The 18,658-nt window shown below is 43.8% G+C and overlaps 4 protein-coding genes across 6 annotated transcripts; 2 read left to right on the top strand and 2 right to left on the bottom strand.

The window, feature by feature from the left end:
• Positions 1-8,943: 8,943 nt before the first annotated feature.
• On the bottom strand, positions 8,944-10,287 carry LOC9637283 (zinc transporter 4, chloroplastic). The gene is made up of 2 exons (XM_024677804.1): positions 9,697-10,287; positions 8,944-9,508 (listed from the first exon to the last, which is right to left on the bottom strand). The coding sequence occupies exons 1-2, from the start codon at positions 10,213-10,215 to the stop codon at positions 9,053-9,055; spliced, it is 975 nt and encodes a 324-aa protein (XP_024533572.1). The 5' UTR covers positions 10,216-10,287; the 3' UTR covers positions 8,944-9,052.
• Positions 10,288-11,069: 782 nt separating this feature from the next.
• Positions 11,070-15,672, top strand: LOC9637282 (TORTIFOLIA1-like protein 1). 3 transcript variants are annotated; one of them, XM_024677832.1, is made up of 8 exons: positions 11,070-11,171; positions 11,734-11,927; positions 12,306-13,031; positions 13,309-13,506; positions 13,575-13,680; positions 13,740-14,422; positions 14,475-15,320; positions 15,386-15,672. In XM_024677832.1, the coding sequence occupies exons 3-8, from the start codon at positions 12,369-12,371 to the stop codon at positions 15,572-15,574; spliced, it is 2,685 nt and encodes an 894-aa protein (XP_024533600.1). In that variant the 5' UTR covers positions 11,070-11,171; positions 11,734-11,927; positions 12,306-12,368; the 3' UTR covers positions 15,575-15,672. The 3 variants fall into 3 exon arrangements, with proteins under 3 accessions (XP_024533600.1, XP_024533601.1, XP_024533599.1); XM_024677833.1 differs by lacking the exon at positions 11,070-11,171 and having other exon boundaries at positions 11,696-11,927; XM_024677831.1 differs by lacking the exons at positions 11,070-11,171; positions 11,734-11,927 and having other exon boundaries at positions 11,937-13,031.
• Positions 15,673-15,844: 172 nt separating this feature from the next.
• On the top strand, positions 15,845-17,032 carry LOC9637281 ((3S,6E)-nerolidol synthase-like). Its single transcript, XM_002972895.2, has one exon. It carries the CDS (start codon positions 15,868-15,870, stop codon positions 16,972-16,974), a length of 1,107 nt encoding a protein of 368 aa, XP_002972941.1. The 5' UTR covers positions 15,845-15,867; the 3' UTR covers positions 16,975-17,032.
• LOC112347267 (pentatricopeptide repeat-containing protein At3g53360, mitochondrial-like) lies at positions 17,027-18,100 on the bottom strand. Its single transcript, XM_024677899.1, has 4 exons — positions 18,043-18,100; positions 17,643-17,937; positions 17,401-17,512; positions 17,027-17,359 (listed from the first exon to the last, which is right to left on the bottom strand). The coding sequence occupies exons 1-4, from the start codon at positions 18,098-18,100 to the stop codon at positions 17,027-17,029; spliced, it is 798 nt and encodes a 265-aa protein (XP_024533667.1).
• Positions 18,101-18,658: the final 558 nt, after the last annotated feature.

Raw genomic sequence — 18,658 nt, 5'->3', positions numbered from 1 at the left:
GGCATTTTGTTTCCTTATATCTTAGGACTTTGAGAGTGGTGATACATAAATTTCTTCAACTCCTCAAGAATTAATTTATTGAAAGCTTCAATATTTGAAGTTTTATGATCTCCACCAATTTCAAAATCATTATCAAAATCTTTATTGACATATTTTTTATATATCTTGTAACCTTCTTGAAAAATGACTTCAATTAAGTCTTCCACAGTCCCATCCAAGGTGGCTAAGTGCTATTAATATCTTAATCATTGGTATATAGATGCTATTTAAGCTTGTGGGAAGTATTTTTTCCTTTTTCTCTAAAATTTAAACCTCTTCCATTTTAGGATTAACTAGAAAAAGCCAAAAAAAAAGAAAAAATTTATGAGCTTACTAAGTGTAGTAAATGCCTTTAGTGCTTTTTGTATGGCACACTTCTTCTCTTCTTTTCTGGCTATGTCTTCACTTTAATAAATTAGTCAATATTATTAAATTTTATCAAAAATTCCTCTTTGATAATCTTGAGTTGCTTCTCTTTGAACTAGTTTTATATATGTGATTCACATTTTTTGCTCCCCTTTTGACAATATAGCAACACTAAAATTTAACCATCAAAAACAATTTTCTTGTTTATAGTTTATAATTTTGATATGTTTAAGTAGCTTTTTGTCCCCATACATGTAAATAGGCAAGGTAAGGGACAACCATAGCTCAATAATGGTTGGAATCCCCTTCCACAAAGATTTAAAATATCTAAAAAATAGAGAAAGTTAAAACTTAAAGAGTATAAAGTGATGAAAATGTTATATGTATATAAGATGCTGACCAACTTTTTATATTATTATATTATTTATCTTATCCTTTTTAGTTTTCATCATTATCCTCTTCAAACTCAACCTTACTATACACTAGTTGAAACTGTAACTAAATTTATAAAATCCCAAACTCAAATTTGCATTTGTTGCAATATTGTTTTATATTTTGACCAATATGCTCTAGAAAAAAGTTCTTCACCCATCTCTTCAACATATTTAATTTCTTTTTCCATTATCTTGATATTTATCTCCTTTAACCTTCACCAAACTTGGAATAACTTATTAACAGTTGGGACTAAAGAGTGGACAACTTGCCAATTACTCTCCAACTCTTTTAATATTGCTAACTTATATAAATTTAGAATTTATGCCAAAGTTATCATATTTAACTTCTCAAATATGCATTATTTATATTGCAAATCCTCTATATTAAAGTTTGTTAGTAAAGGGAATGATTTGAAAAATGATTTCTAGAAGTTCAAATATAAAAAGAAAAGGCTCATGAATAAAATTGCACCTCTTTTTTTCAATCAGTTAAGGGTCTTGGGATATTTGGTGTTGAGCATTCTTAGGTTTGAATAATATTAAGTTGTGATCCTTTAGGAGTTCTAAATTTAAAAGCTTATAATCACATCATAAACCATTCTTCTCTAAAATCTAGATGTGAGATATTAGTCAACTTCATCATCTTTATTATATATTTTTGTTTGATTTTGTACTCTTCTTTAGTAGTAGCATCAATATCAAAACTTTTTTTTCTTCAATTTCTCCAAAGTCTTTATTGATGTCATATTGGAGAAGTAAAAAAAACTTGAAATGAATACTTTAGCAAATTGATGTATAAAAGGAATTTGGCATAACTATTGTGACTAGTTTTCCTTGGCTATTGTTATGTTGGAGTTAGACTTTTTCCTCGTCTGTAAGCTCATCTTTAATCTTGCTAGCATATGCTTAGAGAATGTTTTGCATAACCATGCTTATATAGGAAAAATTATGCTATCACAGAATTTAGAGGAGAATTAGACATACTTATTCACTAAAGTCAAAGCCACAATGAGTGAAATATGGTTTTTGTCTTGGAACTTTATCATTGCAATATTCACCATAACATAGTATCTTATAATTTTCTTGTTAGCTAGATTTGAATAGTTCAAATCCATCAATAATAACTATATCTTGAGTTGGTGATTTTCTTCCCACAAAAGTAGCATCTAATTGGAAAGAATTTCCTTCCATCTGGCATGTCCTATTTTTAAAAGTGGCCTTAAATTTCATGTCAGACCACTACTATATTTCATTTCAAGAAGTTCTTTTCTCATTCAAGAGCATTAAACCCTTTGCTATACTAAACTTAGACTTTATTTAAAGCCTCACTATTGAATGGAAAATCCACAATGTTCACCATTTATTCCACTATTGGATTTAAGATCATGTGGCATAGAGGCATTTAGGGAGGTGGAACATTCTTCTTGATTGTCAATTGTTGTAATAAATTTGAAATAATCTCCACTTTAAGCTTTAAGGAACAATTGAACAAGCTAATATATAAAATTTTATCTCATGTTTATAGTTTTATTTTCTGCTTTTGCTTTGCTTTATTTTCATCTTTGGCTCCACTTTATTTTTTTGTATTGTTTTTTGTGCACTTTGACTCTCTAAAGAGTTAAAGCCATTACCTTTTTTTTCATCATCTTCCTCCTCAAACTCATTTCTAGGCAATTTGGGATTCTTAATCTACTTAGGATTCTCAATATGCTCATTTTCAAGAGAATTGCTTAATAAAGCTTGAAAAAAATTCTTTTGCCCATGTTGTACCTTTGTCCCTTGTGGCATTAATAGCAATATTCTTAATAAATATTGCCTTTTTACACATGTTCTAGCAAGTTTGTAAAGTCTAAAAAGTGTAAGCATAAACCTGAAAAAAAAAATAGAAATGAAGATCAATAACTACAAATTAAAGTGGTTAAGTGCAAAAACCAATTGTTGAGCACCAGCACTTGAAGTTGCTCTAAAGGGAGCTGTAACACCACTCCCCCTCACTTAGCAGCTTGAGTAACGGCACTTGCTAACACTTAGAATTGCCATAAGGGGGGCTATTGTGTCACTTCCCTTCACATAATAGCTCAAGTGGTGGCATTCACTAGCACTCAAAGTTGCTATATGGGGAGCTATAGTGCCACTCCCTCTCATGCGGCAATTTGGTTAGTGATGCTTGCCACTACTCAAAACTGTTGTGGGGGGAGCCACAATGCATCTTTCCTTCATAAAGTAGCTTAGTTGGTAATGCCACTTGATAACTTGGGTGGTGGTGCTTGTGAGCACTCAAAGCTACTATAAGGGGAACCATAACACCACTCTCCCTCATGCAATAGTCTGAGAGGTGGCATTTGCCATCATTGAAGCCACCATGGGGGGTAGCCACAGCATGCTACCACTTGAGTTGCCATGAGGGGAGCTATGACACTACCCCCCTCATGTAGAGCTTGGGCCTCGCCACTATTTGAGTTGTTGTGGAGGAAACCATGCTACCACTCCTCACACAGTGCTTAGATCTCATTGCCACCTAAGTTGCTAGCCATGGTGTTGCTCCCTATCATGTGGCAATTCAATTTATGATTGATTCTTATGATCAAGGTTGCCACTGAAACTACCATAGCATCATGCTTCTGCAACAAATCACACTTGCCCAGCTCAGGTAGTTATGGGGCATAACTCTAACCCAATTTTAATATTGACTTCAACCCTAGAAACTTTTAAAGCTTTAAATAAATTTTTGGAGAAAACAAAATAAGTTATAATTGTATTACCAAGTATCATTTCATGGCAATAATGAAATATCAAGAGAGAGAAATGTTGCTAAAAATAGAATGACAGATAGAGAAAAGATCCTTATGTGCTTTTTTAAAGTTTTATCTTGATTGGGTTAGAATGTTGCAAAAGGCTCAAGGTATAATGTTGTTATAGGTTACTATGATAAAGATCTTTTTATATGGGAAAATATTTCACACCAAATCCGATTGTAAAAGTATATTTTCAAATAAAAGAGTTTATAATAGGTTCAAATGATGCCTCAACCTAGAGTAAAGAAGTTTTTTTTTTAATGGTAAATGAAAAAGAGTTGTGTGCACCCTTGGGAAAAACAAGTTTTTCAATGGTAAATACAACAAAAGTGTAAATATAAAAAAATATGTGGGTAGTGGATTTATATTTAAGCTACTAAAGACTATAAAAATTACAAGCACACTAATTTGAAGTAACTATGCAGGAACTTTTGTGAACTGATCTAAACTTCCTGAAGACTATAATAGAAACTTAGTGTTTTCTCAAAATTCTATATAGAGGATATATCAGGACCAGGATAGGCATGTTTGGGTGAAATTTATGGCTTGAAGATTTAATTATTTTACTAGAAGAGTCCGAAGGAGTAGTTGTGTTGGATTCCTTTAATGTTTCAAATTGGATTACCTATATTATGATTAGTTTTAAAAGTTTAATTGCAAAGAGTTTCATAATATATTCCATATTTGACCTAAATATAGTGAGGTACTTATAAAGTATGAAATGTCACTTGCAAAGAGTTTCCACGATGAAGGAGAATGTGGAGCTCATATCTTTAGATTATCCGAAATAATATGATATTCACTAGAGCAACAATTCATGTTAATTAATATAATTATCAAATGGGGAATGGGATATACTTAGAGTCTTTGGACGTGGTTATATCTGTTATTTCAAAGGTAATATATTAATCTTTGAGTGCTCAACTTGCAGTTATAACTATTAAAGTAGTAAATGAGTTGACTATTCAAAATTTCTTGTGATTAGTTTCAAACACTTTGATGCTTTCACTTTAACAATTGAGTAAAACACTAAATAGTCTTTCAACACTTACTAGCAAATGAAAGTATATTTAAAGAGTATCTTTAGTATGGTAATCATAGTATAGAAAAGTAAAAAGTAAATACAAAAAAATTATAAAAATGTACTTTATAAAAACATACTCTAGTATGAAGTGATAGTGTGGACTGTGAGGCCAATGCCTCAAATTGCAAAGAAGGGTTGTTAATTGTGATTTGAAATAGTTGGTTTAGGGCTTACAAAAGTGGCTACAAATGAATTTAGTGTTGGAGAATGTGCCACGAGGAATGGGGGGAAATACAAGTGGCTAAAATGGCTTGAGTATTTATAGTTGATGCAAAGATTACCTCATAACAGGCAATGGCATTGAGCTTGGGTATTGTGATGGTGAAGAGAGAAACACTTCAAATAGTGGTGTAATAATTAGAAGCAAGGGCAAAAGTAGTAAGATGGCTTTGGAATTCTTGGGTGGTGTGGGTGTTGGAGCTATATGTTGTGTTTAGTGTTTGAGTAACTGTAGAGAAGAATTGGGTGTTGTTGTTTGTGCATTGAGCCACATGAGTCATATGAGCCACAACTAGGGTAGAAACCGTGCTATAGTAAGGCTGGACAACTTGTGTGATGATCACTAAGCCATTTCTTAGAGCAAGGGAATGTTGTCGAGGATTACCTTAGCTACCTAAATCATGACAAAAATGGTGAGGGCAATAATTTTAGGAATGTAGTCTTTACGTATTATAGATGCCCCAAATGGGTTGATACTCAACTAGTTGCAAGAATGTGTAGGGCTTAGCAGTCATTTCAAAATGAGTGGTTAACTGTTGAAGGCCATTAAAGATTGAAGGAGGTAGCAAATTCCCAAGGTAGCCACCCTAAAAGAATTTTTGCTAAGTTGGAGGCAGGGAAGAAGGCGGCAAAAGAAAATATATCTAGGTGCTAAGTTCTAGCATAGTGGCTTGAAGCTTTGCATTTTCTATTTGCAAGTATAGAGTAAATTATAGATTTGGAATTAGATTGTATCCTAAAGAAGTATAGAAAAATAGTTGTAGTAGTGGTGGTAGAAAATTATATGCCATGTGTTCTTTTGTCTTTTCTGTCTTTGTCTTGTCTTGTAAAGTGCTTACAATTATGATCACTATTTAATCCTGAAAATATGGCCACACTACTTGGTATAGCTCTCCTCACTTGAACTCTATAGGTTTGGGTAGGTGACAAAATTTAGATAGTGCACTAGAAATGACAATTGATAAACACCCAAGACTTTAGAAGTGAGACATTAAGTCTCACTCCCTTTACAACATTGTATAGACAAAAACTTTTTATTCCCATTGCTAATCTATATTATAATCTTTCATGATTTGTATGTAAGCAACTAAATTTTCCATCTACTTTAGTCATTTAACCACACCTTTGACCATCTCACTCACAACCTTCGTAAGTCTTATTCTGGACTTAGGGACTTGTTAGCCCCAAAAATGGCATCCATACCACTCAACCATTGCACTTGGTCAAAGTGCTCCACGTGTCTAATCGCATGATCGACACCTAAAGGTACCACCGACATATTAGCCCATTATGCCAAGGCCATGCTCATTCACTTTTGTCACATCAATGATCCAACACCACTTTCACCACCGTCCCGTCTCTCAAAGACCAAGCCTAACCATCCATAAGTGGTCATCCCAGATCCATTCCTTAGCATCCTTAGGATGCTTGCAGCCATGGGGAACAACCTTCCCCAATATCCCATTTTCGGTCCCCACCAAGTCCCTTTCTAACTATGGCCGTGTTCGCCACCACTGCCACTGGATCAAAGCCTACTGGCCCGATCACCAAGTCCCACAGTCCTCTGGGACTTCTTTACCATGTGACCGTATCCTTGGTCACTACACTAGAGGACTACTCTTCTTCCTTTCCACAATCTGGGACTTTAGGACAACATTTCGAAACACCGTAGCCCTACACGAGCCTTATGTGTACTCTCCCCACCTTCTACCTTTGGGTGCTCTAGCCATGGGCTTAGAGCGAGGTTCCATTGAGCCACACTAGGTATCCAAGTAGGTAGTGCCACCCACACTTGGATTGGGAGTATCGGCTATTTGATCTCCTGGTGGAACTAGAGTTGGCTCTTGAACAGTTCACCAAGTTACCTACTTGTCGGTCTGTATTCACTCTAGCCTTGGACTTCCCAATAGTTATCCCATCACCCAACACCTGGGTACAGCCTTCCTAGGCCAAACTGACCTTTCTTGCCAAACTGGCTCCACTAGAGTCCTCCCCCTACTATACTTTTGGAGCTCACCAAACCCCCTAGGGTCTAGGAGACAAATGCTTTGGGCTTTCACCCTGAGACTCAAACTTGAACTCAGACTCGAACTCGAGCTTGGGCTCGGTCTTGACCTCAGCCTTAGTCTTGGCCTCAGCCTCGGTCCTGGTCTCGGTCTTAGTCCTAGTCCCAGTCTCAGTCTCGATCTCGGTCTCGACCTCAGACTCCATCTCAGGTCCTTCTTGGACTCCATCTTGGATTCCATCTCAAGTCCATCTCGGACTCCATCTCAGACTCCATCTCAAACTCCATCTTAGATTCCATCTCAGTCCATCTCAGACTCCATCTCAGACTCCATCTCGGGTCCATCTCGAGTCCATCTTGGACTCTATCTCAAATTCCATCTCGGTCCATCTCAAACTCCATCTCGGACTTCATCTTGAACTCCATCTCAGGTCCATCTCGGGTCCACCTTGGATTCATCTCAAACTCCATCTTGGACTTCATCTCAGATTCCATCTCAGGTCCATCTCGGGTCCCATCTTGGGTCCATCTCAGACTCCACCACATCTCATGTGTTGGTCCTTTTGTGTCCCTTTTTTAGAGACTCTCTTATTGCTCGCTTCATGCTCATTCCTTGAGCACTTTGTCGGGAGTTCCACTCCCATTCTCGACTATTCAAGTTGGATCTTTTAGTCCAAATGTGTTACGCTCATTTGGCTTTCACTTTGGCCACTACTACGTGGCACCCTTTCGGCTCTACTTTGGGGCTTAGGGATTTGTGTCTCACATTGTGTACAAATGCCTTCTCAATGGTAGTGACTATATAGTGACTCTTGACTTAACCATTAGCTATGTGGCATATGCAAAGAATATTTTAGAGGATCTATTATTGTGTTTTCAAAATATTGGTGGATAGTATTGAAAATGGAGTTGCTCTCATTAAAAAGATGTAGCCACACATGGATTTATGTAGTGCATGTGGTTTTTACCCTTTATCCTATAGTGATTTACCATAGGATAACATCACGAAGTAGAACCTAAACCCTCCATATGCCACGTGTCACATGCCATGTGTCCATATGACAGTGGTGTGAAACCCAAGGTTTAGGGCCTTGGGCCATTGAACGAAGGAATGATGCCAAACTCCTAAGCATGGAGCCAAAGAGCAATGGCACTGGAGTATAGAATGACTCCCGAGCATGTAGCCCAAGGAGCAAAGGGACATGAGCATGGAGCAACTTGGATAAGTTCTAGAGCAATTAACATCCCAATGCCAAAACCAACACGCAAAATAGAGCTAAACAGAGTTTAGCGTTATTTCGACATACCGATGGCCTAACGTGAGGATATGGGTATTCCACCAGCTAGCATGGAATAGAATTTGGGCTTAGACCCAAGCCAAACACAGAACAAGGTTAGGCACACAAACGGGAGTTAAACTATGCCTCAGGTTAGTCAGCCATGCTTGACCTACCCACTATCTCTATTATACATTTGAAACCCCTTATATCTTCCCCCCCCTCCCCCCCCTGAGGAATACATGCTTTAGGCTTTCACCCTAAGCCATTTTTAGTACCAGGAGTTAGTTTTTGGGATTAACTTAAAATTTACTAAATATGGAATGTCTTTAGATTGCGAATTTGGATATGGGACGAACACCATTGTGTTCAGAACAATCTCTACATTCCGTAGATATGACAAATAAGCAAATCTAGACACTTTTTATAAATAAGAGAATGACTATAATACTAAATTAAATATTAAAATAATAATTTATTCTGTAAATTAGGTGATAGATAGTTTAATAAACTAAAACCTTAATAAAGTATTCTATCGTGTACCTATTAATCTGGCTCACTGTGTTGGCAGATCTATCCATCCAAGGGAACCAAAACTTGTACTAGCTGCACAATGACAGCCATGACAACTCTTAAAGAATAAAAAACAGGATGCTTATTTATATATGACATTTCTAATCATAAAGCAAAAAGAATAGAAAAATTATTATTTTCAACAAAGGAAGAATAGAAACGCTAATGCCCAAATTTAACTGTTTGGACAAGTACATACAAATTTAATGTGTGAAAGAGCTATTGTGCTTTGTTGGAATATCTACCACTAGTTGCAATCTTTACGCCCATATTCCAATAATCGACATGAGGATTGCTCCGAGGAGAAGTGACGAGTAGCCCACAAGTTGGCGTGGAATGCTGGTGAAGAACTCCTTGCTCAAGAAATCAGTAGCGATCAAGTCCACGAGAGCCATGTAAACCAAAATCCCCGAGGACGTGGAGTTGAAGAAGCCTTGGATAAGCAGCGCCTTGTGATCGAACTCATTATACGTGGAAGCGATTCCAAGCCCGATCGCCATCCCAGCGGGCGTTGTAAAGCTGAAGAAGAAAGCCATGATCGCTTGAGTTTTGACTGTGAAATCGCCCAAGCAAATGCATCCACCGAGTGCCATCCCCTCGAAGAACTGGTGGAAGCACAGTGCTGCAATAAGGGGCCTGATTGTGCAAGGGCTCTTCAAAACACCCACGCCAATACCAATCACAACCGAGTGAGTGATGATTCCAAGCTCCAAGACCTGTGCGTATCCATGAAACCTTTAGACGTATGTGACAGTCCACGATCAAAAACATTGCAAGCGCCCAAGCACAAGTCTAGACAATTCTTGCAACTATAGAACAGAATTCAATCGAGGTTGTAACCTTGATCGATCCAGAACCCCAAACTCACGAACTCAACTTTAGAGATCATGGAGAGATAACTCACCTGAGCTATAACTTTGTTGCGAGCTTCCGCGCTCACGCCAATATCGAGAGTATGCGAGTGCCCGCCATGGCCACAAGGTTCTACAACCGCATTGCCATTGTTGCTAGCTGTGGTTGCAAGCTCCAGATCATTCTTTTGATCCTTGTCCATCCCCGCATTGAGACGAGTGTAGTACGTCATGCCCATGGTGTCCATGCACAGCGTGAAGATGACGGCGAGCATGGCGATGAGTCCCGCGAATGGGAACTTCCCCCACGGCATCTCGGGCAGGCAATCGCTGCCGAGCGTGTCAAACGACTCGGGCAACAAGTGCACGAAGCCCGTGGCGAGGATGATCCCGGCGGAGAAGCATCGCCCCGCGAAGAAGAGCCGGCCTTGCGTGAATCCCTTGACGAGCAGCGGCACGGCGACGCCCAGGATGGAAGTGATGAGGATCGCGAAGAGGGCGCCGACGTTGAGGCGCCTGGCGGCATCGGCGTCGATGCAAGAGGTCGCGTCGCTGATACACACAGCAGACATTCTCCTCGATTGGAATTGGATCGATCGATCGAGTTGGAATTGGAATCCGGGTTGGATGGAATGGAGCTATAGATTTTGTGTACTAGAGCGTACTATCGAATGTACGAGTGGTGTTTTTAAATGCTTTGCGCGGCGCGAAAGTCAAACCACCCCGTGCTGGCTCGAGCGGGCGTACGCTCGGCTGTGGCAACCTCGGTCAACGCCCACCACCATAGCCAAGTTTGCCCTACCTAGAGCACGCATGTTCGTATTTCTTAAGGGAATCCCATGCGCGGTCCAGTTCTTTGCTGGAACAGTCTGGGTGCTTTCGAAAGATGTGATTTTGATGATGTAATTCTTGGTCCCAGCAGCAGCAAAAGTGGTGGAAGAGGAGAAGAATTCAGCTGGAGTTGGAGGGTCCCAACCTAACAACATGAAAACGAGCGCAGTGCTACAATCCATCGGCAATAAGACTTGGGCAAATAGAAAAAAAAACTGCGAGCTTCCTCGTTCGAGTGAAGGCGATGGAAAACTCACCGCGTTTCGAGCGAACGCGATGGAAAACTCACCGCATTTGCATTTGAGAGCTTTTTCTTCTTGAATTTCTAGGAACAAGGTCTTGGTAAAGCTGGACTATCACGAAGAAAAGCTTGTCTGCGAGACCAAGGAAAAACATTCTTTTAACTTGATGGGGGCCAACTTGATTGGCAAAGGCCAGGCATCCATTTATTGCATCGCACAGAACATCTGATTTTCCCCTGTGTGGAGTAAAATCATCCAGGCGAGTCACTGGAACCAGAAAGCATGATCTCTGCTGCTTTGAAAGCGCAAACAAAAAAAAAGAAAAAAAGAACTAGCTGTTAAAACTTCGGGGGTTTCAATGTTTCTTTTCTGGGGTTTACAAGAATGAAGCGGCATTTTCTTCCGGGAGGAGCGAAGCCACCAGGACGAACGAATCCATGATCTCCAGCTCCAAGGTAAGAACACCCATCTGGATTTGAAACTGGGCTTTCTTGTGAAGGGCTTTTGTCTCCTTGCGTCACAGAGATCATGGGTTTTTTTGTTTTCTTTTTGCTCCTCCCTGGATCTGAGTCTTGGCTCTTGATCTTGACTGGGTCATCAGAGCTGCTGTCCATCCTTTTTTTTCCTGTTACCTCGCTTTTCTTTTCCAAGCATGAAAGTGTTGGATCAAATGTGGTTTTCACTCAGGTCGTCTGAGCATCTTGTCTTGTTTGCACAGCAGCCATTTCACGGCCGTGTGTTTGTGTGCTTGAATCATGTCCATGTGAGCTCATGTCATTCCTCGTGGCCACTGTCGGTGCGAGTTTTTGGATTTTTAGCTCGGCACAGCGTTCTGGTGTTTCAACTGTGCATGAAAACGAAAGTACGCAAGTTTGTGGTGATGTGTACCTTGACCGGTTTTGTTCTTGTGCAAAGTTGAGCTTGATTCCCTGCTTGCTTTGATCACGACATCTTCCAAAGAGTTGTAGGGTGGAAATAGAAAAACCACTGATAGCTCTCGCTCTTTTGCTTCTTCAGCTTAGAGAAATGGTCGAGCAAGGTGTGGAGAATGGTTAATGGATGGAGCAGTGATACCAAAAGGAATACTCTTTTTAGGCATTCGAAAGGAAGTGCTGGGGCCGGAGATGGTGATATGATTTGTTTGTGGGCCTCGACACGACGTACCAACACTCGCAAAGGCAATATTTTTTTCGACACTGTAGCCCTTCGAGGTGAGCGAGCTCTCTCTAGATCTTGTTCTTGTTCGTCTTGCGCGTTTGGAGATGACTTGCTTTCTTGCATTGGGCTGGTGTGGTCTGGATCCAGATTTCATGATCTTCATCCGTTTGATATGATTCTTTCCAAAAAAGTGTTTTTTCTCCTTTCATTCTTTAGACTTTCACTCACTCGATTTTGAATTCGAGCGATAGTGCCAGTGGTACTTTCTTTGTTTGAGATCTGCGATGGTGGACGAGCTGGAGATGAGGGTGATTTGAGTCGAGAGTGGTCTCTCCTTGCGTGCTTGGTACCAGTCATATTCTTGAGCTTGGCGGTGTCTACCAATATACGCTCGGCATTCTCATTCAAGTTCGTGGGTCTGTTTCTTTCAGAGCACCAGATCTGTCGTTGGTAACCGAGAGTAGAGGAAGAATCAAAGAAGAGAAGAAAAATAAATGGCACAGAGGGTCGCTCGAGGAAGGGTCGCCATGGATTTGAAGCTCTCCATTCTCTCAGCATTGAACAAGCTAGCAGACAGGGACACACAGCAGATTGCCACGGACGAGCTCTTGAGGATTGCCGAGACCCTCCAGCCGGACGGGATCTCCGTGTTCCTGGGATGCCTCTACGAGATAAGTTCGGACCAGAAGAGCGTAGTTCGCAGGGAAGGCGTGAAGCTACTCGGGATCCTGGCAACTTTGTATGGAGATTTGCTCACTCCACACCTCCAGAAGATCATAGCTTCGCTCGTCAAGAGGCTCAAGGAGCCCGACTCCAACATCAGGGACGCTTGTGTGGATACTTTCGGAACTTTGGTCGCTCACGTCCCGGCTCCGGCGTCCCTGGCGAATGGTGGCAGCGGTGGTGGAAACCAGGATCAAGTTGCTTTCTCGGGGCCTGTGGGAGTTTTCACCAAGCCGCTGTTTGATACGCTCAACGAGCAGGCGAGGAGCGTCCAGATTGGTGCCGCCATGTCGCTTGCCAGGGCCATGGATAATGCTCGAGACTTGCCACCCGCTTGTACGCAGCGGCTTTGCGTGAGAATTCTCAAGTTCCTTTCCAGTCCCAACTTCAACGCCAAGCCAGCTTTGTTGCCGTCTCTCGGTGGACTTTCTCGGGTATGTTCTAAAGCTTTGGCCCTTTTCTACTTCGTTACGTCATGCTTGCTTTTCTACTACCTATTGTATGCTCGATCTCTCCCAAGTTTTTTTTTTCATGCTATTGTGTTCTTATTGTTGTGTGCTCAAGTTTTAGTTTTTCTTTCCCATTTTTGCTTCCAAGCTTTGGTTTGTGCCTGAAGTTTTGGTTTTCTTACTTGGTTGTCTTCGAGTCTACGTCGTCGGATGATCGATCTCTAACGTAGATTTTCGCGAACGGGTGGTGGATGGCTTGCAGGCATCAGGTGTTGGGATAACTCTGCATTTAGCAGCTATTATAGCGTCCTTGCAAGAGTCGCTGCAGAGCAGCGACTGGGCAACGCGCAAGGCTGCCGCGGATACTTTCGCCTCCGTCGCATTGAGTGTCGGAGGACCACCTTTGACCAACTTCAAGTCATCGACCATGGCGCTTTTGGATTCATATCGTTTTGACAAGGTTTCGTGGATCAACCTCTTGTTGCTTGTTTTCTACTTTTTTATGTTCCTGTTTTTGTTTTGTTTCAGGTGAAGCCGGCTCGGGAATCTGTCGTTGATGCTATCCACATCTGGAAGAATGTTCCTGATCCTCCCGTAGTGGATTCGTCTCCTTCCAGGACCGTTTCCACGAAAAGTAAGTCGTTTGTATACGCTTCCACAGCTTGACGTGATCGAATCCCTGAAACTTCACAGGTAATGACTCGAATGGAACGCTGAAATCATCTTCCAACCGGAAGCACTTGACGAGTGACCTGCTACGGAGATGCAGTCCCAATTCCGCTACGAGTGCTGAAGACAAAGGATCCGTGAAGAAGAAGACGACGGGCTCGTCCGGTGTTTCGGAGCGAAAGACCAACTTAGATTTCTTCCGGAAACTCTCCATCCGGAACTCGGACGATTGGCAGATCGAGGTGGCTGTTCCTCGAGGGTCTCCGCCAGCTTCTCACAACAAGGAGAATCACGAAGAGGCGGCAGTGGTGACGCAACAGGTTCTGGACAAGCATATCCCCGTTCCCGCTGGGAAAGTCGCGGCGGTGGTGAACGCGTTGAGCAATGGTAGCTTGAGTGAAAGTCACGAGGAGAAAGACAAGCTCGGATTTAACAGGAGGCCGAGTGAGGTGGTGACGAGCAAGTTCGAAGCCGTGGAGACAAAGCCGCCCGTGGAAGAAGTGAGAAGCATCAACAAGGCCACGAGTAATGGATGGTCTCAACACTCTCACTCTCAGCAATCACAGCAGCAGCAGCAGCAGCAAAAGCAAGTCGACGCAAGCAACTCAAGCAGCGAGCAGCAGAAGAAGAGCGAGGATTTAGTTTCGATAGGACGTCAGCTCTCACAGCTCGAGAAGGGGCAGTCGGACTTGATGGAGATGCTCCAGGTAAGTAGCCATTCTCGTTTTCATTTTTTTTTTAATCTTGGTTTTCTTGCAGGAGTTTATGGGAAACAGCCATGAGAACACCTTGAGTCTTGAGTCTCGGGTCCAGAGATTAGAGAGAGCTCTAGAAGACATGGCACGTCTCACAGCCGCTTCCATTGGAATTTCTAGGAACAGCTTCTTTGGAGACGAAGGTGGCGATCATATGCCGGAGGTAAATGGCTCAGCAGCGACCACGAGAGTGGCAGGCTACTTCCCGGACAGATCTCCCATAGGCAGCAACAACAGGTTCTTCAGAGAAAACAGTGAAACTTGGAATGAAGTCTTCCGAGCCGGGAGAGCAAATGGCAATGGTGGTCGATCTAGTCACATTGAAAACCAGGATGGCTCGGAGCGTAGCAGCGGCAGAGCTCACAACACCAGCAATGGCGGTGGTCGCCTCGTCGGCGAAGGCCCGTCGGCTAGAAGTGTTTGGAGAGCCTCCAAGGACGAAGCTACTCTGGCTGCGATACGAGTTGCCGGCGACGTTGGCGGTGGCAATCCCCTCTGCGAGGCCGAGAACTTGAAGCTCTTAAACTCTGCCGGATCCATGGAAGCCAGCTCCGAGAGCGCGCAGGGCGGTGGAAATGGTGGTGGCAACGCTCACCACCACCAACTTAACGGGAGCTCTTGGAACGTTTGGAGCCGGATCATGGAGAGCTTGCAGTCGGGAGATCTGGACTCGGCGTACGAGGAGGTGATTTGCACCGGGGACGAGCTTCTCATGGTTCGTCTCATGACCAGGACCGGCCCCGTACTGGACCAGCTCTCGAGCGAGACGGTCTCGGAGTTACTCCATTCCATCTCCCAGTTTTTGCAGCAGCCGGGCTTTGTGGATTGCGCCTTGCCTTGGATTCGACAGGTACACACACAACTCTTGTTTTTCGGAGTGTTTCCTCACTCGAGGATTGGATCCTTTGTTTGCAGCTGACGGAGCTGTTTCGAGCAAACGGGCCTAAGTGCTTGGCTTTGTCTGCCCAAGTGAAGAAAGAGCTGCTTTCATCCATGCACGAAGCGTCCATGCTGGATTTCCCAGACCGGTGGATGGCTGGAGCTGTGACGAAGATGGCGAATCAACTGGGGAGTTCGTGGTCCATGGTGGGAGGACTCGATTGATCAATCAAAGCGAGAGATTTGTAAATAGATATTCGTTCTCCTAGGGTTAGGGTTTAAGCCCTAAAAAAAGATTGTCACTCAGTTAGGGTTTCACCCAATTCCGAGCACGTGGTATATGTCAACAACCTTTAGATACCCTGTCTTGGTACCTCTTCATAGTAACCACATGTTGCTAAACCATTTAAAACGTGCCAATACTTTTTACCAGTCACAATCTTAGGCATTGGTCGGGGGATTTAAACTCGTCCATCTTTCTTGTGGCAGCAAACGCTCTTGGGCAGAGGAGCAAAGAAATGGAGGCCACTTTGATCTCCAAATTCTCCACTGTCACGCACTTCGAGCTTCCGCAGCTTCCCAACAACATCCCATTCGCCTACCACCCGCAATCCGCGACGATCAGTGCCCAGATCGACGAGTGGATGCTTCGCAAGATGAAGATCACTGACCAGAGTGCGAGGAAGAAGATGATCCACTCCAAGATGGGACTGTACGCCTGTATGATGCATCCCAATGCCGAGAGGGAGAAGCTCGTCCTGGCCGGTAAGAATCTCTGGGCCCTCCTCCTCATGGACGATTTGCTCGAATCCAGCAGCAAGGAAGAGATGCCTCGGCTCAACACCACCATCTCCAGCCTTGGCAGTGGAAATTCCGGGGATGGAGCTATCCGGAATCCTGTGCTGCTTCTGTATAAAGAAGTTCTGGGAGAGCTTCGAGCTGCCATGGAGCCACCTTTGCTGGACCGCTACTTGCACTGCCTGGCAGCTTCACTCGAAGGCGTCCGGAAGCAAGTCCACCACCGAACCAAGAAGAGCGTCCCTGGACCAGAAGAATATAAGTTCACCCGTCGTGCCAATGGATTCATGGACATCCTCGGGGGCATCATGACCGAGTTCTGTATGGGAATCCGCCTCAACCAAGCTCAAATCCAGTCTCCAACCTTCCGGGAGCTCCTCAACTCTGTGTCTGATTACGTCATTCTCGTCAATGACCTGCTGTCCTTCCGGAAGGAGTTTTACGGTGGCGATTATCACCACAACTGGATCTCGGTACTCTCGTACCATGGCCCCTCCGGAATCAGCTTTCAGGATGTGATTGACCAGCTGTGTGAGATGATCCAAGCAGAAGAGCACTCAATCCTGGCCTTGCAGAAGAAGATTGCCGACGAAGAAGGTTGCGACTCGGAGCTGACGAAGTTCGCAAGTGAGCTAGCAATGGTTGCTTCCGGGAGCCTCGTGTGGTCGTATCTCTCTGGCCGCTACCATGGCTATGATAATCCACTGATCACTGGGGAGATTTTCAGTGGAACATGGCTGCTGCATCCCGTGGCCACCGTCGTCTTACCATCCATCAAGGCTCGAGATACATTGCTGGGGCTCAAAGTTCCGGTTCCACTGCCTTGAAAGTAAGATGTGTCAATCAAAGTAAACGAGAAAACTTAATAAAATTCTTTGCTTACCAAGGCCCTGGTATGATCCTGCGTTGCTCCTCCAGCATTCCTACGCTACCGTAGATGTTAGCCATGAGAACAAACGCTGGGGTGTGGCTGGGATTTATCTTGAGCAGTGACTCAAAAGCATATCTTCCAGTTTTCACGTCTTTCCACTTCCCGCAAGCTCCCAGGACCGTCATCCAAGTCACTAACGTTGGTTTGAAAGGCATGTTTTCGATCATCGCCAGTGCTTCCTCCAGATGATTTGCACGTCCCAAGAGAAGTAGTAGTGCTCGAGGCTTGGTGCGATGCCATGCTCGGACTACTGCTTCCCTCGTTGTACCAAAGCACCATGGCTACACGCCGAGAGCACGCATAAGAATGTGACACTGTCAACCTGGGCACCGTCCTCCCGCATGCTCTCGAATGCGTGGAACACACGGCCATATCCTGCTATCAGAGCGCTCCAAGTGATGGAAGTTCTCGTTGGAAGCGAGTCGAAAATGCCGCTGCTTCCACACTTGGCTCATTGTAAAAGTCGAGCACTTGGCTCATTGTCGTTTCGACAAATCTCTGCATGGATGGCCTCCCAGAATCAAGAGCAGCAGGTTGCCGCATGCGAAAAGAACAGCCACGTACGTCTGCGAATTCGGTGCACAGTTGCGCGTTCTCATTTGCTCAAACAGCTTCAAAGCTGCGTTTGATTCGCCGTTCTCTGCGTACCCCTGAATCGTCCAAGTTGCTACGTCGTGTCCTGTTTTCCCTTCAAACACTGCTCTGGCGCTCGCTAAGCTCCCACACGGCGCGTACATGTCGATGAGTCGCCACGAACATGTCCGAATCAAAGCCAAGTTTTGCTGCTCGGGAGTGTAGATGAGTTCCTTTCTGGGCTTCACGACGTTGCCATTAACGCGCTTGCCTTCTTCTTTCGTGGCTAGACGACCGCAGGCAACGAAGAGAGCCACGAAGATTCGGGAGTTTGGCAGACAGCCCTTCTACTCCATGAGCTGGAAAAGCTGCAAAGCGAGCTCCGGCTCACCATTCTCCGCATAGCCGAGTATCAGTGCCGTCCATGAAACAACCGTAGGACTTACCATCTTGTCAAACACCTTGCGAGCATCAGCCAAGTTCCCACACTATATCAATCAGAGTGCTGGCCGCGAGCACGTCCTCGTAGTAGCAGGGCAGCTTTGCTCCTCTTTCCAAGCTCTAGGCTTTGAGTAGTTTCGCGTCAATCTTGAGCTCGAACAGGCCATCATCACAGCTACGAAATTTCTCTCGTTGGGAGCTCGTTCTCGCCATTGTCGACGTAGCCCATTATCAGGGACGTCCATGAGACAACGCTGTGGAGCTTCATCCCTCGAAAACACCGCGAGCGTCGGCCATTCTCCCACACTTGCCATACATGCTCACAAGGCTGTTCTCCACGTAAATGCTTCTCCCAGGCCCATGGACAAGAGCATCGCCATGGATCTTTCTCCTGGTCTGGAGATCTCTCGTGCCCGTGCATCCCCTGAGCCAAAGATCCTCTCTCTCGACAATCGCCTCTTCTTGCAGAGGAAGATGAAGAAACTCCCAGCATGCTCGCATTTCCAAACCTTTGACACATCCTCCTGCGTTGCGAGCACATAGCTTCCTCCTCCACACGGCCCCTA

This window comes from Selaginella moellendorffii, unplaced genomic scaffold (assembly GCF_000143415.4).
Source record: "Selaginella moellendorffii unplaced genomic scaffold, v1.0 SELMOscaffold_20, whole genome shotgun sequence".
Taxonomy (NCBI): Eukaryota; Viridiplantae; Streptophyta; class Lycopodiopsida; order Selaginellales; family Selaginellaceae; genus Selaginella; species Selaginella moellendorffii.
The sequence above is the reverse complement of the archived record's forward strand: the minus strand, read 5'-3'. Positions and strand labels throughout refer to the sequence as shown.